Consider the following 26669-nt stretch of genomic DNA (forward strand, 5'->3'; position numbering starts at 1 on the left):
CAGGGTGTTTTAAATAAGTATGGTAACCTTACAGGGTAATTCAGCACGAAAAATAATGACAGTTTGATTTATAAACATAGATATGTCCTATTAGAGGTAAAATTCAATAGCTACACTTTGTACTTGATGAGTTTTTCCATGAACACAATTATTGGATATTGAGAAGTTAATGAATTTATCTCCATAAAGTATCATGACGTTGGGATTCAAAATGAAATAGGTAATGAATACAATGTTAATAAATAATTATTAAGTACATAAATAAGTTTATACAAAACATTTGCCTCTATAGAAAATCACATGTGATAGAAACAGAAGTAATGTTATTGTTAAAATATCAACATCCATTTTATACATACAAAGGTACCTATACAAAATTTTGCTGACTTACAACTACTAACGATCTATCAAAAATAACAGTCTATTCTTTAAAAAATGAACAATAAGTTTCGTTGTTTGAAAATAAATGCCATTCTTTTCGGCGACAGCCACAAAAGTCGCCTGCAACCATAAAATAGATAATGTTACCCATTATGTAAGCGTAGGCTATCTGTTACAAAGAAATTTAAACCCATATTTTTTAATCAATCGCCGAACAGATATTGCATATGAATAATATACAGTTTCAACAATACAATATAACACACAAGTCGCCTGCTTGATCGCAAAATAGATTATGTAAAATATTTGCTACAAAGAAATAATTTAAGCTCATTTCTTTAATCAATCGCCGAATAGATAATGAACACAAAAATAATAAACAGTTATGTTTAATAATGTATTGTTTGAAAGATCACTAAATAATATGTATTACCGATTCGGCACTCCAGATTGTAAGGAAAAATTCACTAAGGGCAATAATAAGTTTTAATGAGTTTTACCTTGAAACCGAAATTCACAATGATGCACTTAGTGAAGTATACCATAAATTAACTGAGCAATTAGAATAGAGCCCCAGTTGATTTCTTCAGAGCTGGACAGTACCGTATTGAGTTAAAATTGATGAAAATGTCAAAATCTCAAAAAAGTGCACTTTGTGAGTTTCACCTCTAATAGGAGGGTATGTCCGCAAATGCTTCGTTTCCGAAATAGGGGTATTAAAATTTTTCTTACAAACTGAGGATTTATTTATTGCTCTAAAACCGGTTGAGATATGCAAATGAAATTTGGTGAGTTTTATGAGGTAGTTATTGCGCATTTTTCACATACAATTAAGAATTTAATATTCACCATTGGCATGTATACGTAACATGACTCGTTTGTTTAGAATTACCCCTTAAAGTTTGCCATACTTATTTAAAAACACCCTGTATTAATGAAAAACATGGCTAGTTGATAAAATACCTAACTTTTTTGTTATACAACATAAGCGAATAAATCAAAAACAGAATGTTAAGAAAACATTAGACTATAGTTGGGTTTTAATTTCAGTATTTTATATGCTAGAATATTCCACAAAATGATGCGAACTTTGAGAAAAAAACACAGCTTGATTGGTATACCCGGTATCCGGCATACAATGACACTTTACCTGTCTAGCAACAATATTTTTCCAGCGATATCGTTAAAGAATACGGCTATATAGCCTTATATATAAGGCTAACAAGTGAGATATTGAAGAGTAAGTTTCACTCTGCTTGTGAAGCAGATGACGTGCCATAAAATCTGAAACCCATACTGATCTGTCCAACCCAACGTAGTGGATAAAAATTAGAACTGGCATTAACATACTGTGCAGATCTGTCACCGAATTGAATGCTTTTCAAATCACAGATAGTGAATAGCAAATACATTAAAAAATGCATGTTTTAGTAAACTTTAGTTAGTTAGAATATGGGCACGGATCACTTACACCGTGAGTTCAAACCCCAATCGGTGTCAGATATTTATTAATTTGGTTGGTTTTTCCTATAGCTATAATATTTAATCTTAAAATGTACCTACTCTGTTACGTTGTTCTAAGATATGCAATATGCTAATGGGCAATTGCGAGACTTGCAAGACTCTTGCTGCAAGACCAAGACCAAGACCAAAACCGGGAGCGCAATACCAAGACCAAGACCAAGACCAGGTGTACTGGCGCAAGAACAAGACCAAGACTATCTAAGTCTCGTCTTGGTCTTGCATTTGGGCAACACTAAACACAACTTAAAGAATGATTTCAAATCTATTGGAAACAGAGCATTCAGAAAAGTTGCTAGAGACAGGGGCGAATGGAGGATCGTTCTGAAGAAAGCTTTGGCTCATAAAGAGCTGTAACGCCACTGATGATGATGATAATGATGATGATGATGCTGATGATGATGATGATGATGATGATGATGATGATGATGATGATGAATACACGCAAGACTGAAGGAATACCTACATCATGTATATGTTACAGTTCAAGTTGATTCTCAGTTAGAGTTGACTCCGATTAATTGGAGTCAACTCCAACTGAAACGAGCAGTAAAAGTTGATTTTAAAAACTTAAATCAACTTTTACTAGTTGGAGTTGACTCTTCCTGGATCGATTCAGTAAAGGTTGATTATACGAGAATCTCAAGTGCATTTTTGATGAGTGTGCGTTTCTTTGTTTTGACCGTTTCAACTACTTATTAGTATAGTCTGTAACGTCGCCCCCGTTAGGTAAATTATTCTGATTCGATTTTTTGCACAAACTTACTCAAAGAAATACATCCGTATAACAATCCTTATAACAAATACACAGGGTGTCACGCGATACCGCGGTCGAAAAATTGTTTAACTAATTTTTGTTAACCAAATTCACAAAAATAATTTTTATCTACTCGCACTTTTACTTTTTCGCACTGTTTTTAGCACACTTTCATATAATTAAACATCCTTAACTTTCGCCTTCGGGAGGAAAGCAGACACGCCCTTGCAACGGCAACAGAAATGCTCACAAAACAGCGACCACGGAAGCAAAAATGGATGCCAGAGGAAATATTGGATTTAATGGATGAAAGAAGAAAATGCAAACAGCACAAAACAATGTACAAAGCATTAAATAGAACCATTAAACAAAAAATAAAAATTGCAAAAGGAAAATGGATAACAGAACAATGTGAAGAAATCGAAACTTATATAAAAAACATGATGACTTCCATCTGTATAAGAAACTCAAGGAATTCACAGGCACGACATACTCACAAGGACCAAATAATCTAATCAACGCAGAAGGCAAACTGATTTCAAGCCCTGAAGAACAAATAAACATGTGGAAAGACTATATAAAGGAACTCTTCTATGACTTCAGAGAACCTCCTACATTAAATACCGAAAACGACGAAGGTCTTCCAATACTGAAGTCCGAACTGGAATATGCTCTACGTCAACTAAAAAACAACAAATCTGTAGGAAAATATGAAATACCACCTGAGCTATTGAAGTTAATCAACGAGGAAAACTTAGACCTTCTTCTTGGACTATTTAATAATGTTTACAATACAGGGACTATCCCTAAAATATGGCTTGAATCAGTCTTCATACCACTGCCTAAAAAGAAGAACGCCAAATTATACCAGGACTTCCGCCTTATAAGTCTATTAAATAACATTCTGAAGCTTTTCTTGCGTATCATACAGAACAGAATATATTATAGGAAATATGATGAGGTCACCGGTCAAGAACAATTTGGCTTCAGGAAAGGTATGGGGACACGAGAAGCAATATTCTGTCTTCAAACTCTGGCACAAAGATACAAAGATCAGCAAGCAGACCTTTTTATCTGTTTCATAGATTTTGAGAAAGTGTTCGATAGGGTAAAGCACAAGACCTTGATAGAAGGATTGAACGACATCGGAGTCGACAAAAGAGATTCTAAAATTATAGAGGCTATTTATTGGAATCAGACAGCAATCATAAAGACCAATGGTAATACGTCAAGGCCAATTGAAATACAACGAGGTGTTAGACAGGGTTGTGTGCTATCACCCATACTTTTAACGTCTACTCTGAGGTAATATTTGCGAACTCTTTATCGCACTCTTCAGAAGGAATCAGGATAAACGGTCAGAGAGTAAATAATATCCGCTATGCAGACAACACAGTATTAATGACTGATTCGGACCATAGTCTGCAGATACTGTTGGATAGGGATACTGAGAGTTGAGAAACTCTCAATAACTACTGAGAACGGGTTACTAATCGCGGCAGGTAAAGTAACATTCTTCTTTCAATACAACAAAGTGTTATTTTACTGCCGAAAATGAGGGCAAATGAGTACAATAATGAATGATTTTAGTGACGTTTGGCGATAAACAATGATTTTAAACATATTCGCAAAAATAATTTTTTCACTTCGTACAAATTTTTTTAGATCCTTTGGGCCTTTTTTTCTCTGAAATTGACTGTTTTCGAGTTATTAGCGACTTAAAATTTGAAAAACGCCAAAATAACCATTTTCAAGGTTTAATAACTCGGTTAAAGATCATTATTGTGAAAGTCGAGCGAGCGGCCGTGGAGTAACGGCATAATCGCTGGCCTCATACGCCAGTGCACGTGGGTTCGAGCCCTGCCAAAGACAAACCATTTCATTTCCAATAATGACAGAAGCTGTCTCACCGTGCCTCGGAGAGCACGTTAAGCCGTCGGTCCCCCTGGGCTAGTGTACATCGACACTAGTTACTTGAAACAGGGTTAAAGATGTAATTGGCGCCGGAACTGTCCGAAAGGCAAAGATGCCATACGATATTAAAGTCAGAAACTAAAAAAAATCAAAGATTAAATCTACCTCTATAAGATCCTGAAGAAATTTTTGTCATTATTTCATTAATAAGATATTATTTTTAATTATCAACAATGAGCGCTAAGCGTGTATTGAGGCGGCCGTCAATGTGAGTGCGAGTGATATTCACCATTGGACGGCCGGAATGGTGCATCTCTTTAGCACTCACCATTGACGGCCGCCTAATACGCACTTAGCGCTCATTGTTAATAATTAAAGATAACAGCTTAGTAATAAAATAGTGATAAAAATTTCTGCTGGATCTTGTAGAGGGGGCTATAAACTTTGATTTAGTCACTTTCTGACTTTCATAATAATGGATTTTAACCGAGTTATTAAGCCTTGAAAATGACTATTTTCGCATGTTTCAAATTTTAAATCGCGTATAACTCGACAACAATCAATTTTAGAGAACAATCACAAAATACCTTTCTTGCTCAGAATAACCCAAATGATCTAAAAAAAATTATTCGAAGTGAAAAAATTATTTTTGTGAATTTGTCTAAAAAAAATTGTTTAAACAATTTATCGATCAAGGTACTGCCTGGCACCCAGTAGATTTGTTATAAGGACCTCTTTTTGAGTAAGTTTGTGCAAAAAATTCGAATCGGAGTAATTTACCTAACGGGGGCGACGATATAGCCTAGACTAATTTGAACATATTCAGTAACATTTAATTTCTAGAATCGGCTGTTTGTGTGAATCAGAATCAACATTTACTAAATGGCATTGGGAAGAGTATACTTTTTCTAGTTGGAGTCTACTTTTACTAGTAAATGTTGAATATAAATCTTCATTTTATATTTATAATCAACTTTTACTGAAACCAGCCGTTAGAGTTGACTCGAACTAGTAAAAGTCAACTCCAACTGGATAATCAACTTGAACTGTAACATAATATATATTATAACTATATATTATGCAGCTCTGCGTGAGGGTGTACCTATGTGGATCTTTAAGCATTTCTGTACATTAAATCTAAAGTTTTATTGTAATTTATAACAGTTTTTAGTCTACCTGTTCGATTCATATACTCGTCCAATTTTCCGGGTGATTTAATCACCTCTTTTTGTTTTATTTGTTATATTGATGCCTCGGTTTGATGTATTCTATGGTACATATGCAAATGGCTTAATTTCACATTTTTAGATTATGTCAATATGAAAAGAAATGTTGTTCTGAAGCTATTTTCTTGTGGCATTTTTATAATCAAGTATATTCAAATGGGAAATAAGCCACAATTTTACCTAAAAATGATTTTATTAACGTTTCGACGCCCAAGTCGGGTGTCGTTGTCAAAATACAAAATAATACTAAATAAACAAAAATGTTGTTGCTTAGTAAAAAATTCTTCTAAAAATTTATTTAATCTGACTCATTTATATAGGCAATTCAGACACGTATTATACATTTTAAAGTAGACGACTTTAAAATGATATTGCCAATATTGATGAGTTGCATTCCTGGGACGACTTTACTAAAAGATAGTTCATTCGATTACATGAAATCAATCGCAACTCAAGAATATCCGCCACAAAAAATCATAGTATGTGATCTGTCTTTAAAAAGACAACCAAATGCAACGGTGGCACTGAAATTCTCGCGTTAGAGATTCCATAGTAAATCACGAGGGAAAACCAGGAAAACCTCGTGATACTATCCCGACATCGTAAGTATTTGGGTTTACATTTAGTTTACTCTCAAAACTAATACCAAATTCTGACTTGATATTTTAAATTTTAAATAATACTAAGATACTAAATATGTACTAACTCGATATGTTACTGATTTACTAATTGTGGTATTTTCTTTCTATTGACTTCCTCCTTTAATATGGGTAACCACATTCTACTGCATTCTACCGAGGAATTTGCGACACAATTGGTTTCATTTAGTATAATTAGAGCCGCTTCTTTGATTTGTCTCTTTTTACTATCTGCTTCTTTTAGGACTATACTTGAATCTCTCCACTGAACTCTATGTTCATTATCCCATGCATGTTGACATATTTGAGATCTATCAAATTCTCTATTTTTTATATAAGACTGATGTTCATTTACTCTAACGTCTAATGGTCTTGACGTTTCACCTATATAAAATTGTTCGCATTCACAAGGTATTTTATAAATACAATTCTTTGTTCTTTCTTTTTCACTGTTAGGTTTAGTTTTAGATAGAACAGATCTCAATGTGTTTGTTGTTTTGAATGTTGTTGATATGTTGAATTTATTTCCTACTGTTTTAAGTTTCTCGGATAGTCCTTTTACATATGGTATTGATATTTTCCTCGTATTATTTCTTGTGAATGTTGTAGGATCCCGTTCTAAGTTGTTCTGTTCCATTCGATCCAATCTTGACAATTCCTTATTTATAAACGATATGGGATAATCATTTTTTAATAAAACAGATGTTAACAATTGTTTTTCTTCTAAAAATGAATTTTCGTTAGAACAAGTAATTTTGGCTCTATCATATAAGGATTTAATGATTTCCTTTTTAACGTTGATGTTATGATTTGATTTGTAATAGAGATATCTGTTGGTGTGTGTTGGTTTTCTATACACTTGAGTCTCATATCCAGTATCCTTCTTTGAGACCAAAACATCGAGGAAAGGTAGGGTGTTATTGTATTCCTTTTCCATTGTAAACTTTATTGTCTCTTCTTGATCGTTTATAATATTCAGGAACGTATCCAACAATTCCGATCTATGAGGCCATATGGAAAACACATCATCTACATATCTCCACCATACTGTGGGTTTTAAATTTTGTTTAGAAATGATATTAGTTTTGAAATCCTCCATAAATATATTAGCCAATAATGGAGATAAAGAAGAGCCCATTGCTAGACCAAAATTTTGTTTATATAATTCATTATTTAGTTGAAAATAGGTATTATTAGTACATAATGTCAATAACTCCATTATAGCTGATATATTTAGTCTTGTCCTAGTTGTTAATGTATTATCATTTTCTAATTTTGTTTTGATTATGTTTAAAGTTTTATCTAATGGCACATTTGTAAATAAACTGTTTATGTCAAAACTTACTAAAATATTATTTGGATTAAATTCAATATTTGATAATTTGTTTAAAAAATGTTGTGTATTTTTTATAAATGTGTCATTATTATTTGCAAATGGTTTTATAATATTTAATAAAAATTTTGATAGTTCACTACAAGGAGAATTGATGGTACTACAAATAGGTCTAAGTGGAATATTTGCTTTGTGAATTTTCGGTACTCCATAAAAATGTGGTGTCTTACTGTAATGAGGTGTCATTAATTTTCTTTGATAGTACGTTAGGTCATTTTTAAATTTGAATAAAGTTCTATAGATTTTGTTTTCCAGTGTCTTCGTTGGGTCCTTCGTTAATTTGGTATAAGGTCCATTTGTAATTAGATCTGTAATTTTGTCCTCATATTGTACTTTATCCATTATTACAGTTGCATTTCCTTTATCCGCTGGTAGAATTGTTATGGAGTCATCATTTTTTAAAGTTTTTAAATATTGGCAATATCATTTTAAAGTCGTCTACTTTAAAATGTATAATACGTGTCTGAATTGCCGATATAAATGAGTCAGATTAAATAAATTATTAGTATTAGAAGAATTTTTTACAAAGCAACAACATTTTTGTTTATTTAGTATTATTTTGTATTTTGACAACGACACCCGACTTGGGCGTCGAAACGTTAATAAAATCATTTTTAGGTAAAATTGTGGCTTATTTCCCACTTGAATATACTTGATTATGAAAAGAAATAATATAAAAAAAAACTTATTTTAAAAAGCAGCTTATGTTTCAATTCGGTTCAGGGGGGATGCACCATCTCCATACATACGTTTCTGTCTCTCCAGACGTCTTAACTGGAGCTGCATGAACACCTCTTGATAGAAACGAAACCAAGCTGCCTATTAAACCATAGAAAGATAATCATATTTGGATGTTGTGGTTCAGTGTGCCTACCTTTGGATCGAAAGGTCCGAATGGTCGTAAGTTCGAATCTCACCAGGGTCAGAGATTTTTCGTTTATTATAAATTAATAAATGAAAATAGTTTCTGTCCTTGTGGGATCGGTACTCACCGGAGGGACCGCGGACGTTCGGATACAATTAGCGTCTCTTTGCAAAAACAATGACGTCGACTTTGCAAAGTAACAAGATAGTTACTCAACACACACACTACACATGACACTAGGTACCTGACTGCAAAAATTCACCGTACCTACCATGCCAAAGGCCGTTAGTTGTTGAGGCATTAGCTAAATAAAAAAAATATTTGGATGTACATAAAAGATAATCATGCGTAAAATTGACGCATGTCATTAGTTTGAGGTTTATACATTAAGAGGAAACAGTAGCGATCAACAGGTAGCGAAAACGCGTTCCAAGATTGCGGCTGTAATTTTAAATATTTTTTCGAGATATTTGGCACACGTATTCGTAATATAATAAAGAATAGCGGTACAGAGCCCAATTTGAAATATATATTAATATGTGGAAATTACTCTGTAATTAAATACAATATTAAAAAAACGAGCCTGTACCGCCATTAAGAAGAACAAAAAAATACACTTTCTTCAAATAAACTTTTTTATCCGATGCCTAGATTTTGTGTCATTTTGGAACTCCTAAAATTTTTTATTTCATTAGTAGTTCCAAAATGACACAAAATCTAGGCATCAGATAAAAAAGTTTATTTAAAGAAAGTGTATTTTATTGTTCTTCTTAATGGCGGTACAGGCTCGTTTTTTTAATATTGTATTTAATTACAGAGTAATTTCCACATATTAATATATTTTTCAAATTGGGCTCTGTACCGCCATTCTTTATTATATTACGAATACGTGTGCCAAATATCTCGAAAAAATATTCAAAATTACAGCCGCAAACTTGGAACGCGTTTTGGCTACCTGTTGATCGCTACTGTATCACCTTAATAATTAAAATAAACTGTACGCTATTATACTTACACACATATACAACTAATAAATAATACAAATAATTTATTTATATTATATTTATTTATTTAAAAAAAATCAAAACCTAACCTTCTGCTATAAATTCACAAAATTTGAGAACATTATTTTTTACTATAATAATGACATTTTGTATTATGAAATAAATAAAAGGCATGTATTATATAAGGTGTCCCAAAAGTAGCGGAACGGCCGAATATTTCGCGAAATAAACATCGGATCGAAACATTGAAAAATATGTGTTCAATAATTTTCAAAAATCTATCGAATGACAACACCACTGGAGGTGGTAACTTTAAAATCTTAAATAGAAACCCCTAGTTTTATTTGCAGATTTAGATTTCTTAAGTAAAAGTAAGCAACTTTTATTCGAGACATTTTTTTCGAATTGTGGATAGATGGCACTATAATCGGGAAAAACGATTTATCGTTATACAATAGGTAAATTATAGAAACGATCTAATATCTCGAGAAATACACTTCCAAATGAAAACCCAAAAAATACGTGTTTAATATTTTTTTAAAACCTATCGAATAACACTAAACATGATCCTCCACCTCAACCCCTGGAGTCATGTTTACTGTTATTCGATAGGTTTTTAAAAAATATTGAACCCATATTTTTTGGTTTTTCATTTGAGAGTGTATTTCTCGAGATATGAGATCGTTTCTATAATTTACCTATACCTATGGTATCACGATAAATCGTTTTTCCCGATTATAGCGCCATCTATATGTTATAGTCAAAGCCCGAATTTCAGGCACTCCTAGGTTTGACTAGGCAATCCTCAGGTCTGACTGACGGTCTTAGGCAAAGCCCGAAATAAATTATAGTTTCGGCCTTTGACTAAATTCAATTTTATGAAATCGGGGTTTGACTAGTCAAACCCCGATCTAGCTTAAAATGTCGTAATTTATTAGATTAGGTTTAATAAAACGTCATTTTTTTATTTTAATGTTTATTATTGTTATATGGTCGTAATTAAAATAAAAAAATAGTGTTTATTCCCACATGTTGAGGCATTATGGCATTTAGATTTGCACAATACGTAAGCGTTAGACCATTTACACTTATATAATTTTAAAGAGCATTTCTTATTGCAGTAGCATTTTATAAAGCCTTGTCCTCCAAATTTAGAATCTTTTGTTCTAATTTCTCTTAAAGACAGCTTAACGTTTAGAACATCTTCGAAATTAAGTAAATTCTCTTTGAATTAAATTATTTAATTTCTTGAAAAAAGTGTGTTTATTTTTCCTTATTTCGTACCAACTCTATATAAACCGTCAATTGATTTATCGTCAACTGTGAAAGAAGATATTGCAATCGGAGTAAAAACTAAGTATCACCATAATACTAACGAAGCCCCTGGACCGTCGTCACTAAGAGAAGAAGAAAATTGTCAAATAATTTAGATTACTTCTTCAGATGTGGTTTGTTTTATTTGCCAAAAAGAGAGCTCTGACGCACATACGTGCATAATTTGTAGTCTGGTGGTACATGTTGTTACGCTGACAGCACACTTGGTGCATACTATGAAAGTTTTGAAAGAAAAGTTACATGCAATGCTTTGTGTACACACAGAAAAGATTAAACTAAATAAAGGAAACGCGATTGAAGGTTTTTATGCCCAGGCTAATGCTATGGGACAATTAAGTGAAAAAAAAATTCCTCCAATTTCGATCGGAAAAACTGTAACAATACCAAGATGAGCCAAAGGAGAACAATGTAGAACAATAATTGACGGTTTATATAGAGTTGGTACAAAATACGAAACAATAAATACACTTCTTTCAAGAAATAAAATAAAAGAATTTTCTTAATTTTGAAGATGTTTCAGACGTTAAGCTGTCTCTAAGAGAAATTAGTACAAAATATTCTGATTACAAAGCTTTATAAAATGCCACTGCAATAAGAAATGCTCTTCAAAATTATGCAAGTGTAAAGACCTAACGTATTGTGTAACTCTAAATGCCATAATGTCTCACATGTGAGAATAAACACTAATTTTTTTTAGAAAATGGTCCAAAATGGTCCAAATACCATTCATGGTCCAAAAATCCAAATACCATTCATGGTCCAAAAAGTTTTTCAACGGTCCAAATACCAATACCGTTCACAAAAATTTAGAAGATGGTTCAAAAAGTTTTTCAATTAAATATCTTTTAAAAATATTTTATAAATATTTTCATTAGGTTGAAAAACTTAGACTTTTACTAATTTTTTTAATTTAACTACGACAATATATAAATAATAAACATTAAAATTAAAAAATGACGTAGGGGAGCCCAAGCGGGGATTTTTGCAGTTACTCGAGCGCGTCAGATTATCATATGGTGAGAAACCTGGTACCCTGCAGATGTACCTCTACCATATATTGGCTCTTAACACAGGGGAGTTCGTTAAGGGGGGCCCGAAAAAAAAAATCTATCCTTAAAAAAACTCGAAATTGTCAGATTAAGATACGGTACGTTAAGTACATGCAAAAGAGTATATATTTCAAAAATCTGATGATTTGAGCCGGACGTAAGGAAATGGGTGAGTCCCAAAGTTTCACAAGAAAAAAGCGAATATTTCGCGAAATGAATGACAGATCGAAAAACTAAAAAATACTTACTCAATATTTTTTAAAAATCTATCGAATGATACCAAACACGACTTACCAGGGAGAGGGGTGGGGGGTAAATTTATTATTTTAAATACGACGCCCGCGATATTTCGCGAAATGAACATCAGATCGAAAAACTGTAAAATACACTTATTCAATATTTTTAAAAAATATATCTAATGGCACCAAACACCACCCCCCACGGAGGTGGGGAGGGGGGTTACTTTAAAATCTTAAATAGGAGCCCCCATTTTTTATTGCAGATTTGGATTCCTTACGTAAAAATAAGTAACTTTTATTCGAAACATTTTTTCGAATTATGGATAGATGGCGTTATAATCGGAAAAAACGATTGTTGGAAATGGAAAATTAAATTTAAAAATGGCAAGCGCCCGCTAAAATGGAAAACTTTAGTTAACTTTTTTTGGTTTTAAAACCTACTCTTCACAACCCAATAGGTCCCCATAACGCTCGAGTGACTGCACATTTAGCATACTTTGCTCCCCTACCATAAACCTAATCTAATAAATTACGACATTTTAAGCTAGATCAGGGTTTGACTAGTCAAACCCCGATTTCATAAAATTAAAATTCGACCTTTGCCTGACCAACTTAGTCTCTCCTAGGTTTGACTAGTCAAAGGCCGAAACTGTAATTTATTTCGGGCTTTGACTAAGACCGTCAGTCAGACCTGAGGATTGCCTAGTCAAACCTAGGAGTGCCTGAAATTCGGGCTTTGACTATAACATATATACAAAATTCGAAAAAATATCTCGAATAAAAGTTGCTTACTTTTACGTAAGGAATCCAAATCTGCAATAAAAACTGTGGGTTGGAGTGGGAGGTGGTGTTAAGTGTCATTCGATAGATTTTTGAAAATTATTAAACACGTATTTTTCAGTTTTTCGATCCGATGTTTATTTCGCGAAATATTCGACCGTTCCGCTACTTTTGGGACACCCTCTATAATAGGAACATAAAGTTACATAAAAATAATATAATTTTTATATAAATCAAAATCTTAAGTCACGTAAAAGGTAATCATGCATAGTTTTGTCGTTATCTTTCAAAATGGGTGACACTTACCTTACCAACAGGTACGTTTCCTGGAAGCTCCCAGCGTGCTCCCAGCGACGACTTAGATGTCCTAAACGCTCAGCGATGTATTCGTGCTATTTAGAAAGAGAGAGCAATACTTTGAAAATACATGCGTCAATTTTAAGCAGACTATCTTTCAAGATTTAAGCAGAACTATAAAAATAGTTCTGCATATCGGACGCTCCGCAGCCGCATATTATTAAAGAGAAAATGAAAGAAAATGAGAGAATCAACTTTCGTTGGAATTTTTCCTAGACGAATAGACGGAATGTGACTGCATATTGTTGAGTCCATTTCGTCTTTTTTATTCGTCGTCTCCTTGCCTTACAAAATGTAAAAGGCAGAGATTAAGGATGTTACCAGAAAGTGCTTTTACAAGAAGTTTCAGATTTATTATTTAGATCTGGGACTACTCATTTTCTCCATAAAAAACCCATGTGAATACTGTGATATATCGACGGGTTTTTGACAAAACATCGTAAGCACCAATTTTCCGAAAATGGGATTTTTATCTTAAATGGTTCCTTACGATAGTTTACAGCTAATTCAAAATTATTTTTCTCATAATAACATCCTAAGTGTCTAAAATTGAATTTAATTACGGCAAGGTAGTACCGACAGATGATAGTAAACGCCATAAATATTGTCGGTTACGTTTGCATATTTTGCCGCTTACAAGATTAAATGACCAAAATGACCGTTAGGATTATTCAGTGTTATCTTAAATGTGTTAGAACTCAGTGCAAATTTTATTTCGCTAGAACAATTTAAAATGAAAAAAAGTGGTAGTTTTGATAAAACCTCTTATTTAATAGATGCGGTAAATTTTTAATACTTGTTTTTATGGTTTATTCTCTTTTTAATAGAATTTGAAGTCTAATTTACTAATTTGGTAATGACATAACCTATGTTTTTTATCTTGTGCAAATATCATAAATATTATATTTGCAACAAAAATATACCAACTTGTAGTAAGTTCACTGAAACCTGAAACAAAGTAAGGGAGTCAATATAGAACGAATATTGAGACATAGTTTTTAATTCCAAACAACTTTTTTTATTAACCATTTTCGATATTGTGAAATATAAAGCTACTTTACTCTTCAACAAGATTCATATTTTTTGACATAGCTCGTATGAAACTAATAATATTTAATATCTGATAGTTTTGTTTAACTGATAATAAAAAGTTATCAATAGGTTCCAAGTTACGCAGACATACTGTATAAGAGCTCAAAAAAATTACATTTATAATTTTTTAAGCTTGTTATTAAATGTATTTTAGGTAAGTTGTACAGAAAAAGGTTTTGATGACTTTGTACAAACATTTTTTTAACTGATATTTTTGGGTTATTTTATTACATTTTTTTTATCTTTCTTAATTTTCTCAAAAATAAGTTGTTTATTTCATGTCTAAAGCAAAATAGTTTAGTGCATTTTAAAGACTACACCTTAAGCTTTAAAAACACCTATAAAATTGTAATATCTGTTCAAACTTGAGTAACACCCTCTTAAAGTGGTAGTAATTCTGTAAAACTACGAAGTTCTCAAAAATTACATTTTTTGGGGCGTCGTATCATTTGAATTAAATTTTTGAGATTTTTTTGAATAGAACATCATTTAGTACAGTGCCACAGAATGTCACAGATTAATATACGTATTAAATTTTTTTTGCTTTGTCGATTTTTATTACTAAAAATATTTTTTCTGTTAAGATACTTACATTATTTATGAAAATTCATTTATAGATTAATACCTTGAAACTTTCGTATGTTTATCTTAAGCGACAAGCTTCAACTAAAGTTTACACAGACAACGTCTAACAAAGTATCGTATGTTACATAATTTAATAAAAGAATGTTATAATATTAGTTTTTTTTTCTTAAATTAATATTTTTTTATGTACTAATTTGTCATAGTTTCAAAATTTTTATTATATTAACCAAAAAATCATTAGAAGAAAAAGTCGTCTCCTGTAAAATGTGCGTTTTGTCGGTTACGATGTTTTGTGAAAAACCCATCGATATGTTTATGCAAAAATCCAGTGACATACTATACCTACTCTGTACTACAGGGTGATTGATTAGTAGGGTAAAGCTCAATAGCTCCGCTATAGTAATAGATAGCAATAAAAGTTAGTAACAAAAATTTTAGCCACCTTTGAGCTTCACATTACAAAATTAGTTAGAATGTTACAGGGTGTTCGATAACACAGTGGCAGACCTAACTTATGTTTTTTTAAATAGAACACCCTATATTTTATTTTATATTCGAAATCCTGTTAACTTCTCATCACAAAAATATAAAGGTTTGTAATGTTATACAGAGTATTTACAAAGTTATAACCAATTTTGTTTGAAAATCGTAACAAGTTCAACTCCCTGTATAAATAAAAATAAGCACAACAGCAATGGTTTATTAATGCCATATATTGTCAAAATTTTTAAGAATTATTGATATTGCTAATTTTCTTTATATCAAATACAGGGTGAGTCAAAACGCACGTACATTATTTTTTCAGTAATGCTAAATGTAACACCTTGTATTTTATATCATTATTGAAAAGTAACATTAACGTACTTTAATTTTTATATAACATTCCCTATGCCCAAATTTATTAGTTTTCGAGATATTTTCATTTTTCAGAGCAAATTATTTTAGGTGTTTAAATTTATCTAAATTTTAAGTAAGCCATGACTGAATTGACAATTGAAGATTACCGATTATCAATCCGGTAATCAATGTAACACTGTAGCCAATAAAGAAATAAAAATAATGTATTAGTAATACATTTTACAAACAAAAACACAACCACTACATGCACCATTTTTGAAACAATTAAAAACTATCTTTCTATGTAAATGCAACAAATAAACAAAGAAAATTAGTAATAAATTTTACAAAAAAACACACAAACACAAAATACAATATTTTGTGAAGACAATTAAACACTACTTTTTTTTTGTAAATGTAACAACGTAACAAATAAAGAACGAAACATAATTTATCAATAATACATTTTGCCAAAAAGAAAACATGTTTGAAAAAATTAGAAGCTACTTTTAATAAAATATTTTTAATATTTAATTACATAAGGTGTTCAAAATTATCTCACATTTATGTACGCCTAAAAACGATCATTGAATGAGCTACTTACTCTACGGAGCATTTGTAAATTAACACATCGAAATACACTTTGTATTCTAGTTTTCATCTCATCCCTTGTTGTTGGAGGTATTTTATAAACTTCATTATTAACGTAACCCCAAAAAAATCAGTCCAGTTTATTAAATTCTGGTGATTTGGGTGGCCATGCTACTGGTCCATTGAAAAATGAAAATATCTCGAAAACTAATAAATTTAGACATACGGATGTTATCGAAAAATTAAAGTACTGTAATGGTACTTTTCAATAGCTATATAAAATACAGGGTGTTCCATTTAAAATTACTGAGAAAATAATGTACTTGCGTTTTGACTCACCCTGTATTTGATATAAAGAAAATTAGCAATATCGACCATTCTCGAAAATTTCGCAAATACGATAAAAAATATGGCATTAATAAACCATTGTTGTTTTGCTTATTTTTATTTATACAGGAAGTTGAACTTGTTACGATTTTCATATAAAATTGGTTATAACTTTGTAAATACCCTGTATAACATAACAAACCTTTATATTTTTGTGATGGAGAAGTTAACAGGATTTCGAATTTAAAATAAAATATAGGGTGTTCCATTTTGAAAAAAAAAACATAAGTTTGGTCTGCCACTGTGTTATCGAACACCCTGTAATATTCTAACTAATTTTGTAATGTGAAGCTCAAAGGTGGCTAAAATTTTTGTTATTAACTTTTATTGCTATCTATTACTATAGCGGAGCTATTGAGCTTTACCCTACTAATCAATCACCCTGTATGCTCTTAATTACAAAAATTAAATAATTGCTCTCTATTTCAATAAAAGCTATATAATAAAAAAATATTACTCTAATATTGCAGTTTAAAGAACAATGGATAAAGAAACAAGTGACACGTTTGCCAGAAACTTTACATCTGATAATATAGATCTTAGTTTAAATACTTCCAATAGTTATACATTTACTGGCCGAATAGTATTGAGAACTTTGCAAAGGAGTAAGTCTGTGTCATGTGTTTCGCCAGATTCATTTTCCTCTGGGGAAGTAAGGAGAATGAGAGAGCGGTTATTAAGGTAAGTAAAAAATTGCCATTAAAAATTAATTACTAATCATAAAGGTTAAATGTACATATGTAACATGATTTTGAATATTACATCGTAGAGGGAAAAATAATTCTAAAATCTTTTAACATTAACGCTACAACACAATTAATTTATAACATTTATGTATCGAAATGTCGGAATGCTCGAACAGGGGCATATCATGCGTGCTGGCGTAACATTGTCCCCTCCTTTAAGATATGGTTCTTTCTAGAAGCTTGTCGCGCCTAGAACTAAATGCTGGTATCAGAAACTGCACTCTCTTTTACAACTCCCAGTTGTATAAAAGTGGTAAGGGACGGGTTTCACTCCGTACCAGTAACCATGTAGATTGCAACAGACTAGTACCTGGATTGCGGTGTTTTTAAAAATGTACTCCACCATATTTCGGACAACCACCCTTCCAAACAAAGGAAAGGTCAAATACATTAGTTTGACAGATAAAAATTTAATAAAACGCAGTATTCAAGATGTACGAATTTGAAAAAGTCGAGAAAACTTATTACAGGAAATTTTCACAAGGCTAACCAATGTAAAAAATAGAGTAAGAATAAATAAGAGAAATAATAATAATAAATAATCATCAATACAAGGATGACGATAATGCATCTTATCCAAAAAAAATTTTTATCGAAACCTGAACTTTTTGTCTTTCAAATATGTAGTTACATTTAAATTTCTTGAACATGTATTAACAAATCCCCGGTGAATTTTTAAACAAAAAAGTGCTAACTCGGGTTTTAAGAGTCGTAGTGCTGTCGCCAGGGGAGAAGTGCAACGGCCTCCTTTATTTAGATAGACTTAATTAAGTTTGTTTATGTATTTTGACCCGTTTTCGTGTAAAAACACGAATTTTTGGGTAACAGTTGATCCGGTTGTCGATAAGATTGTTATAAACAAAGACCTTGCAGAATTACATAACAGCGATTTTTCGCAAAACAAAACATGTTTTTGTATTTTTTGGGTCATTCAAAGGAAAAAATATTCAAGTTTTTTCATAGGATGCATAGTTTTCGAGATAAACGCGGTTAAACTTTCAAAAATAAAAAATTTGCAATTTTGGAACCCAAATGACTTTTGATTAAAAAATTAAATAATAATTCTGCTTACCGCATTTACAAGTTCTAGACAAATTATACCGGTTTTGATTATTTGTATTGCTAAAAATTAATTTTTTATTGTTAAACAAAGCTATAAACAAATAGTGTTTAATCGTTTTGACGATTACCCAATGCATGTGTTTTAATGCGTGCTGCGTAGAAATTGCCTGTTTATAAGCACTTGCACTTGTACCTACTCGTTCGATTTTAAATGAGAGATGCATTGAAAACATCATTCAAGCAGTATGTGTTTATAGCTTTGTTTAACAATAAAAAAATAAATCTTTAGCGATGCAAATAATCAAAACCGGTAGGTATAATTTGACTTGAACTTTCAAATGCGGTAAGCAGAATTGCTATTTTATTTTTTAATCAAAAGTTATTCAGGTTCAAAAATTGCAATGTTTCGATTTTTTGAAAGTTCAACCGCGTTTATCTCGAAAACTATATATCCTACAAAAAAAACTTGTAAGAATATTTTTTCCTTAAAATGGCCCAAAAAATACAAAAAAATGTTATGTTTTGCGAAAAATTTATTTTGCTTTTAAATTTTTCAAAAATACCTATTAGTTTTCTCAGGGTTCGAAAAAAAAATGAATTCCATTTAAATAGCATTGGAGCCGAAAGTTTGCTCCTATCCCATTTAGTAAAAGTTCTTGAAATTTTTGTAGCTGAATATTTCTGGTATTCTGTGATATTGTGATTCCTATATCTCACGTGAAGCTAAAGTTTGTTGTGCATTTTTAGAAGAAATGTTATTAATTAACTTTCAAAAAATCGATTTTGGAAGCTATTTTCACAATTATTAAGTAACAAAATAACAAAAATAAAATAACACACTCTCATTTTATAGGATTTTTTCAGTAAAAGTGTGTCACTTTTCTCTATAATCTACCGATATTCACTTTCAGTATTGAAGATCAAAAGCTATCTTACATTGTTCACATGTTGTTTATTGCATTAAACGTCATTTTTTATATAAGTAAAAAATGGCGTTTAATCTATTGCATATTTTGCCTGTTGAATCACCAAATATAATGGTAGGGGAGCCCAAGCGGGGATTTTTGCAGTAACTCGAGCGCGTCAGATTATTACATGGGAAGAAACCTTGTACCCTGAAAATGTACCTCTACCATACATTGGGTCTTAATGCAGGGGAGTTCGTTAAGGGGGAGCCGAAAAAAAAATCTATCCTTAGAAAAACTCGAAATCGTCATATTAAGATAATGTAAGTTAAGTACATGCAAAACAGTGTATATTTCAAAAATCTGATGATTCGAAGGAAAAGGGTGAGTCCCACAGTTTCACAAGAAAAAAGCGGATATTTCGCGAAATGAATGACATATCGAAAAACTAAAAAATACGTGCTCAATATTTTTCCAAAATCTACCAAACACGACTTCCCACTTAGAGGGGTGGGGGGTAAATTTAAAATTTTAAATACGAATCCCGCGACATTTAGCGAAATGAACATCAGATCGAAAAACTGAAAAATATTCAATATAGTTGAAAAATCTATCGAATGGCACCAAAAACGACCCGCCACGAAGGTGGGGTGGGGGGTTACTTTAAAATCTTAAATGGGAGCCCCCATTTTTTATTGCAGATTTGGATTCCTTACGTAAAAATAAGTAACGTATATTCGAGACGTTTTTTCGAATTATGGATAGATGGCGCTATAATCTATAAAAAACGATTGTTGGAAATGGAAAATTAAATTAAAAATGGGAAGTACCCACTAAAATGGAAAACTTTACTTAACTTTTTTTTGGTTTATGACCTACTCTTCACAACCCAATAATAGGTCCCCATAACGCTCGAGTGACTGCACATTTAGCATACTTTGCTCCCCTACCATAATAAAAGCGCTTGTTAGATACTCTTATTTGCTATAACACTTATACGGCTTATTTGCTAATTTCTCTGTTCTATTTCCAATAATCGAAACTACAATCGACACTCACATTCAACAAATAGTAACACGCGGTAGATAATTTATTAAATACAGTATTTTCTAAGAGGTATAAATGACCATAATATTATTTTACTTATCAGATATCTAATTTCAAACAAAAAACCAACGAACCAGGTCTTTAATAATTTATATTTTTAAAAGCCTATATTATGTTTATGAAAGTGAAAGTGACAAGTGATTACAGAATACAAGAAAAGAAAGCGTGCAAGAAATAACGACCTCTAATATAAAAAAATAAGTACGTAATCTTAATGCTTCAATTAACCCAGATAGCACAAGTACGTTTTATGGACATCCAATGGACGTACATTTGTGTACATTGGAACGTCCAATGGACGTCCCGCTAAGGTACAATGGACATCCGATGGACGTCCAACGAACGTCCAGAGTTCACAAAATTGGACGTCCATAGAACGTCCGCTACAAACGTACAGTGTACGTTGTTGAAGCTTTCAGTGTACATTTTATGTACATTCAATGTACATCTGATGTACATTCAATGTACGTCTTATGGACATTTTTGTAGGGCACTTTTCAGAAAGCAATCTAGTGTCCATAATTTTTTGAATACATACATAGCAAAAAGCCTTTAGGTATAGGAAATAGTTCCTATAATACTAAACTTATACTTTAAAATATTACACAAAATACCTTTTTTATTTCTCTTTATTATAACTTTATTATGTATACTTTATTATGGGAACTTCATTAATGAACGACTGCACTTGCACGATAAACAGCAAACACAAAGATATCACAGAGGATGTATTATATTGTATGGAATAACTTAATAAAGACAAAATTCAGATAATGGCGCCCTATGATGCATGCACATTAAAAGAGGTTTATTTCTGTTCTGTTCCTTCCAAACATTATTTCTTAGAACTTAGAGTCAGTACGGTTGTATATTGCAAGCGGGTTTGCCATTCTGTGAATTATCATAAATAAATCCTCCTTCAGTATTCCACAACAATTAACAAGCGATAATCCCCTAAAAGTACCTGCCTAGTACTACCTTTTACGACCGATAGCGTGAAGAGCGACAACGTTGTCAAGTAGATTCTCCTTTAGTTTAGTCACAGTTTTTTTGCTTATACGAATTGTTGTATAAACCTATATACTGTGGTTTAGTGTCTAATTATATTGTAAGTTCTATTAAACTCCGTTATTCTGAAAAAGTTTACCATCGTTTTATCATCAACTAATATTATATAGGTTTAATTAAAATAATTTTAGTGGTTCAGTGTTTTAATTCGATGATGAAAAAATATGCGACTACATTTTATTAGAAGCTTCTTGTATTCTACTAATAATATTGCTTTGATTAAAACAAGAAGCTATATATAATTACTCATAATAATAGTCGCATTTTGTGTAAAATCTCCATGGACCACAAATGGATGTCCAATGTACGTTGAAATCAAACGTCCAATGGACGTCGCGTAATGGACCTACATAGTACGTCCAGTTTTGGTCCATGGACGTTTGGACTTTAAATGTACGTTATATGGACGTCCATCGGACGTTGTGTGCTATATGGGAAAGATTACAGCATAAAGCAACTAGCTTATTTGTGCAAAGCAAAAGATAGAAAAACCTTAATGACATGCTAAAAATTTTTAAGTTAATTTGTTGCTCCAAAACCAGCAAAATATAAATTGCAATTGTTGAGAGCAATTACAACACTTTTGTAATTGCTCTCAAAGGTGGCTCTTATAGTGCTTAACAATCCTTCAAAATTTAAGCTCCATCCATCATTTAGTTTAAAAGTTATTTAACTTGTTTATCCTAGAGGTCATTTTTTTAATAACAGAATGAAGATTAGTAAATTCTATGAGTACCTACGGTACGAAATGTCTTTTTCTTCTTCTTAGTGTGTTTCTACATAACTCTGTGTTTCAATGTGCCTTGTCGTTCCATAGTATTCGTGGTCCACTGATCGTCTTCCTATTGAGGAACCTGTGAGGGACGGTCTTTACTACTCTATTTGTTATCATTCGGCTTATATGGTCATTCGACTCTAGTCTTCTGTTTCTTACCCAGTTATTGACTCTTGATGTTCTCTACCATGCATTTTCGTCGCTTATCTGTATTTCTAGCTTTGGTGCATAGCTCTGCATAAAAGAATATTTTAAGTTGCTTTTACTTTTTTAGTTATTACTTTTTTTATTAATTCATCCATGATCAGGTTGAACAATAGGCTACTCAAGTAATCTGCTGTCGTAGTCCGTTGCCAGCTTCAATTGGGTCAGTCCACAAAACTAAATAGTAAGGTTTGTTGTATGGTAACGATTTCTCTTGCACTAGCCTCATCCTAAATAATATAGCGCCGATGCATACCTTGTTGTTCTTCAGCTTGTGGTATAATTTCATTTAGTTTATTCGTTATCGCTCTGGTGGTTCATTTTAGTGTTATGTTTTTTGAGATGTTTCCTTCTGAATGTGTTTCTTTTTTATTAGTTCGTTTATCTCTTTTCTTTGTCCTCGAATTGTTATGTTCGTGTAAAACTCCCTTAACCATGAATGTAGGTTGGTACTACTATCATCTGAACGACAGCTGTCAGATACTTAATACGGCGATAGAAAATGGAAACCATGTGCATAATTCTGTAAAATAAAGTATTTTACATCGAGTATTATTTCATTACAAATACTTACGTCCTTTAAGTACAAAGGACTTGACACGAATAATTCTCCATTCTTTTTGCGTTCCGTAGAAGTCGTGTTCAATATGTTTTGGGGTCTGCCAGTTTTCACTTTTTATTTGTCTAACTGAAGTATTTGTTTCATTTCTGAGTCGTTAATACTGGTTGTATGCCTGTTGTTTATTGTGTTCTGTATTGTAAAAAGGCTTTCTTCTCTTCTTCGCATTTAGTCTTCACCTCCTCTCTATGGGGTTCTCTCTTCCATCTTATGGGGTTTTCTTTTTCGATATGTGTGTTCATTACTTTCCTCCCTTTAAGTGATTCTGTTGCAGAGTTAATTATGTTATTTTTGTGTTTTTCCCAGCTTTCCCTGATGTTTTCGTTTTCTAATCTTTCATTCTCAGAAATCTTCTCTAATATTCGGTTATGAATTGAGAAGACTTTTATTTTTAATGTGCGCCAAAAAAGTTTAAAAACAAAACATTGTTATAACCAAAATAAATTTTTGCAAACTTACTAGCATTTTTAACTTATAAGTAGATAGAATAATCAAAAATGAATAACCATTTTCAATTTCGTTGCAAGACGAAACTACAGCCGCATCATTATTCCAGTTCAAACAAAGAGTGCAGCAAGCACCTCTACCGGTTTCGAAACTTATTAGTCTCTCATCAGGAGGCACATACGTTGCTCTCTCTGACCCAACTAGGACAAACCCCGGCGTGCAGTCACAGATTGCAACGAACGAAATGGCAGGGATGCCCTAGCGGCAACTGCTAGCAAAAAACTAAGTTTTCCATCTAACAGCCCGTAAAACAACATCCAAAAATGTTACTCCACATCCTACCAGATTGAAAACAATAGGAACCTTCTCTGGTAACACCTCCGAGGCTTCTACAATTTGCAAGCCATGACGGATGCTGAGACTAAGGAAGGTGAGGGAATTTTTCAATTTATAATTCACGTCCCATCTGCTCAGCGCGGTAAAGTTCCAACGAGAATAGTTCCCTTCGTACTCCAATCAGAGTAAAAATGTAAATAAAAAATGAATAACTCTTTTCAGTTTCGTTGCAACACGAAACTACAACCGCATCATTATTCCAGTTCAATCAGAGAGTGCAGCAAGTACCTCTACCGGTTTCGAAACTTATTAGTCTCTCATCAGGAGGCACATATGTTGCTCTCTCTGACCCAACAAGGACAAACTCCGGCATGCAGTCACGGATTGCAACGAACGAAATGGTAGGGATGCCCTAGCGGCAACTGCTAGCAAAAAAACTTAAGTTTTCAATCTAACAGCACGTAAAACAACATCCAAAAATGTTAGTCCACATCCTACCAGATTGAAACAATAGGAACCTTCTCTGGTAAAACCTCCGAGGCTTTTACAATTTGCAAGCCACAACGAATGCTGAGACTAAGGAAGGTGAGGGAATTTTACAATTTATAATTCACGTCCCATCTGCTCGGCGCGGTAAAGTTCCAACGAGAATGGTTCCCTTCGTACTACAATTAGAGTAAAAATGTAAATCAAAAATGAATAACCCTTTTCAATTTCGTTGCAACACGAAACTACAGCCGCATCATTATTCCAGTTCAATCAGAGAGTGCAGCAAGCACCTCTACCGGTTTCGAAACTTATTAGTCTCTCATCAGGAGGCACATATGTTGCTCTATCTGACCCAACAAGGACACACCCCGGCGTGCAGTCACGGATTGCAACGAACGAAATGGCAGGGATGCCCTAGCGGCAACTGCTAGCAAAAAAACTAAGTTTTCAATTTAATAGCACGTAAAACAACATCCAAAAATGTTACTCCACATTCTACCAGATTGAAAACAATGGGAACCTTCTCTGGTAACACCTCCGAAGATTTTTTTTTTTAGTTAGAATAACTTTAAACTATTACTCACACTCGCACAGTTTCTTTAATTGTTGATTAATTTAAATAAAGTAAAAGTTGATTATTTGGATCTTTCCAGATCTTGTTTAAAACTTATTTTAAATATTATGAGATAGCTAATATTTAGCAAAATTTCTAATTCCAATGTAAAACACGCATTATATTTTACTGTACACTAGAAAGAAATTAATACAGAAAATTAATTTTTAGGACAAATGCACACGTAACGCCCTCAAGTATAATGAGTTTAAGTAGATACCAAAAGATGACATTGTTATCACTAGCTTTGGTCGATTTTATGAGTTTCTGTTCAATGTCGATTATGGCTCCCTTTTTCCCAAGAGAGGCGTTTGAGAAAGGGATGTCTGATACAATGACTGGTTTTGTATTCAGTTTCTATGCTCTAGTCATGTTTCTATCATCTCCAATATTTGGAAAAATTGTAAGTATACTTTCAATGATCATAATTTTACTTTGATATTATATCAGCTGCAACTAAAAAAAGTTTTGTAGTTCATTTGTTTGCAATTGACAGCACAAATACGTCATTATAATTGAATTTTTGTACAAATCAAATACAGATTGTTAAAATAATATCAACCATGGTAATATCGACCTTCGTTGAAATTCTTCCATTGTTATTACTGTTAAAACAGTTTGTAGAGTGCATATATCCAAAAAATGAATAAAATACTAAGGTGCAGTGAAGAATATGAACTCCCCGTCAGCGTTGAAGAAAACCAAATTTATCGAAATTAGTAAGAGCTTCTCAAAACAGATGGAACACGACTTCTACAGAATACAAAAGAAAATATTATGGAGAATGGTCAGGGGACAAAAAAAAGAGATCTTTTTCTTCTTCTTCCTTCTTGTATGTAGCCTTTAAAGCCTATTTCTTCTTCAATATTAGCCTCCTAAATTGTTTAAATTATCGCACCATCTGTTTCTTGGTCTGCCAATACTTCTTCGTCCATTTGGTAACTTATCTCTTGCTATCTACTCTGGGCTAATTAGCAAAATTCATGGAAAAGTTATTTACCAGCAATTTTATTGCTGGAATCGAATTATAAGATCCTATATATTAATAATATAGGTATGCAAAGTCCGCAGATAGTGTGCTACTTTTTTTATAAACAAAATGGCGCCGACAAATCGTATTTTTTTCAATTATTGCTCTATAACTCCGAAGATTTTAACTTTACAACCAAAACAGCTTAATAAAAATTCACCGCAATTAGATTCTGCATAGAGATATGTTTTTCACGATTTGCTCCGACGAAAATTTTCCTCGGAAAATTCGGGTTTTCCTAACAAAAACTCTAATTTTCAAATAAAGTTTTAGGTAAGTAATTATTAATCAATAATTAAATAACTTAGTGACATCAA

General features: G+C 32.3%; 1 protein-coding gene across 3 annotated transcripts in view; it reads left to right on the top strand.

Annotated features, from left to right (window-relative positions):
- The window catches only part of LOC126883015 (MFS-type transporter SLC18B1-like), a 100543-nt gene that overhangs the window by 7765 nt on the left and 66109 nt on the right, over nucleotides 1–26669 (top strand). For all 3 annotated transcript variants that reach the window (XM_050648184.1, XM_050648182.1, XM_050648181.1), the window contains exons 2-3: nucleotides 17422–17632; nucleotides 25494–25725. In XM_050648184.1, coding sequence (XP_050504141.1) covers nucleotides 17433–17632; nucleotides 25494–25725 — 432 coding nt within the window. In that variant the 5' untranslated portion in view covers nucleotides 17422–17432. The remainder of the gene's footprint in view (nucleotides 1–17421; nucleotides 17633–25493; nucleotides 25726–26669) is intronic.

This window comes from Diabrotica virgifera, chromosome 4, assembly GCF_917563875.1.
Source record: "Diabrotica virgifera virgifera chromosome 4, PGI_DIABVI_V3a".
NCBI lineage: Eukaryota > Metazoa > Arthropoda > Insecta > Coleoptera > Chrysomelidae > Diabrotica > Diabrotica virgifera.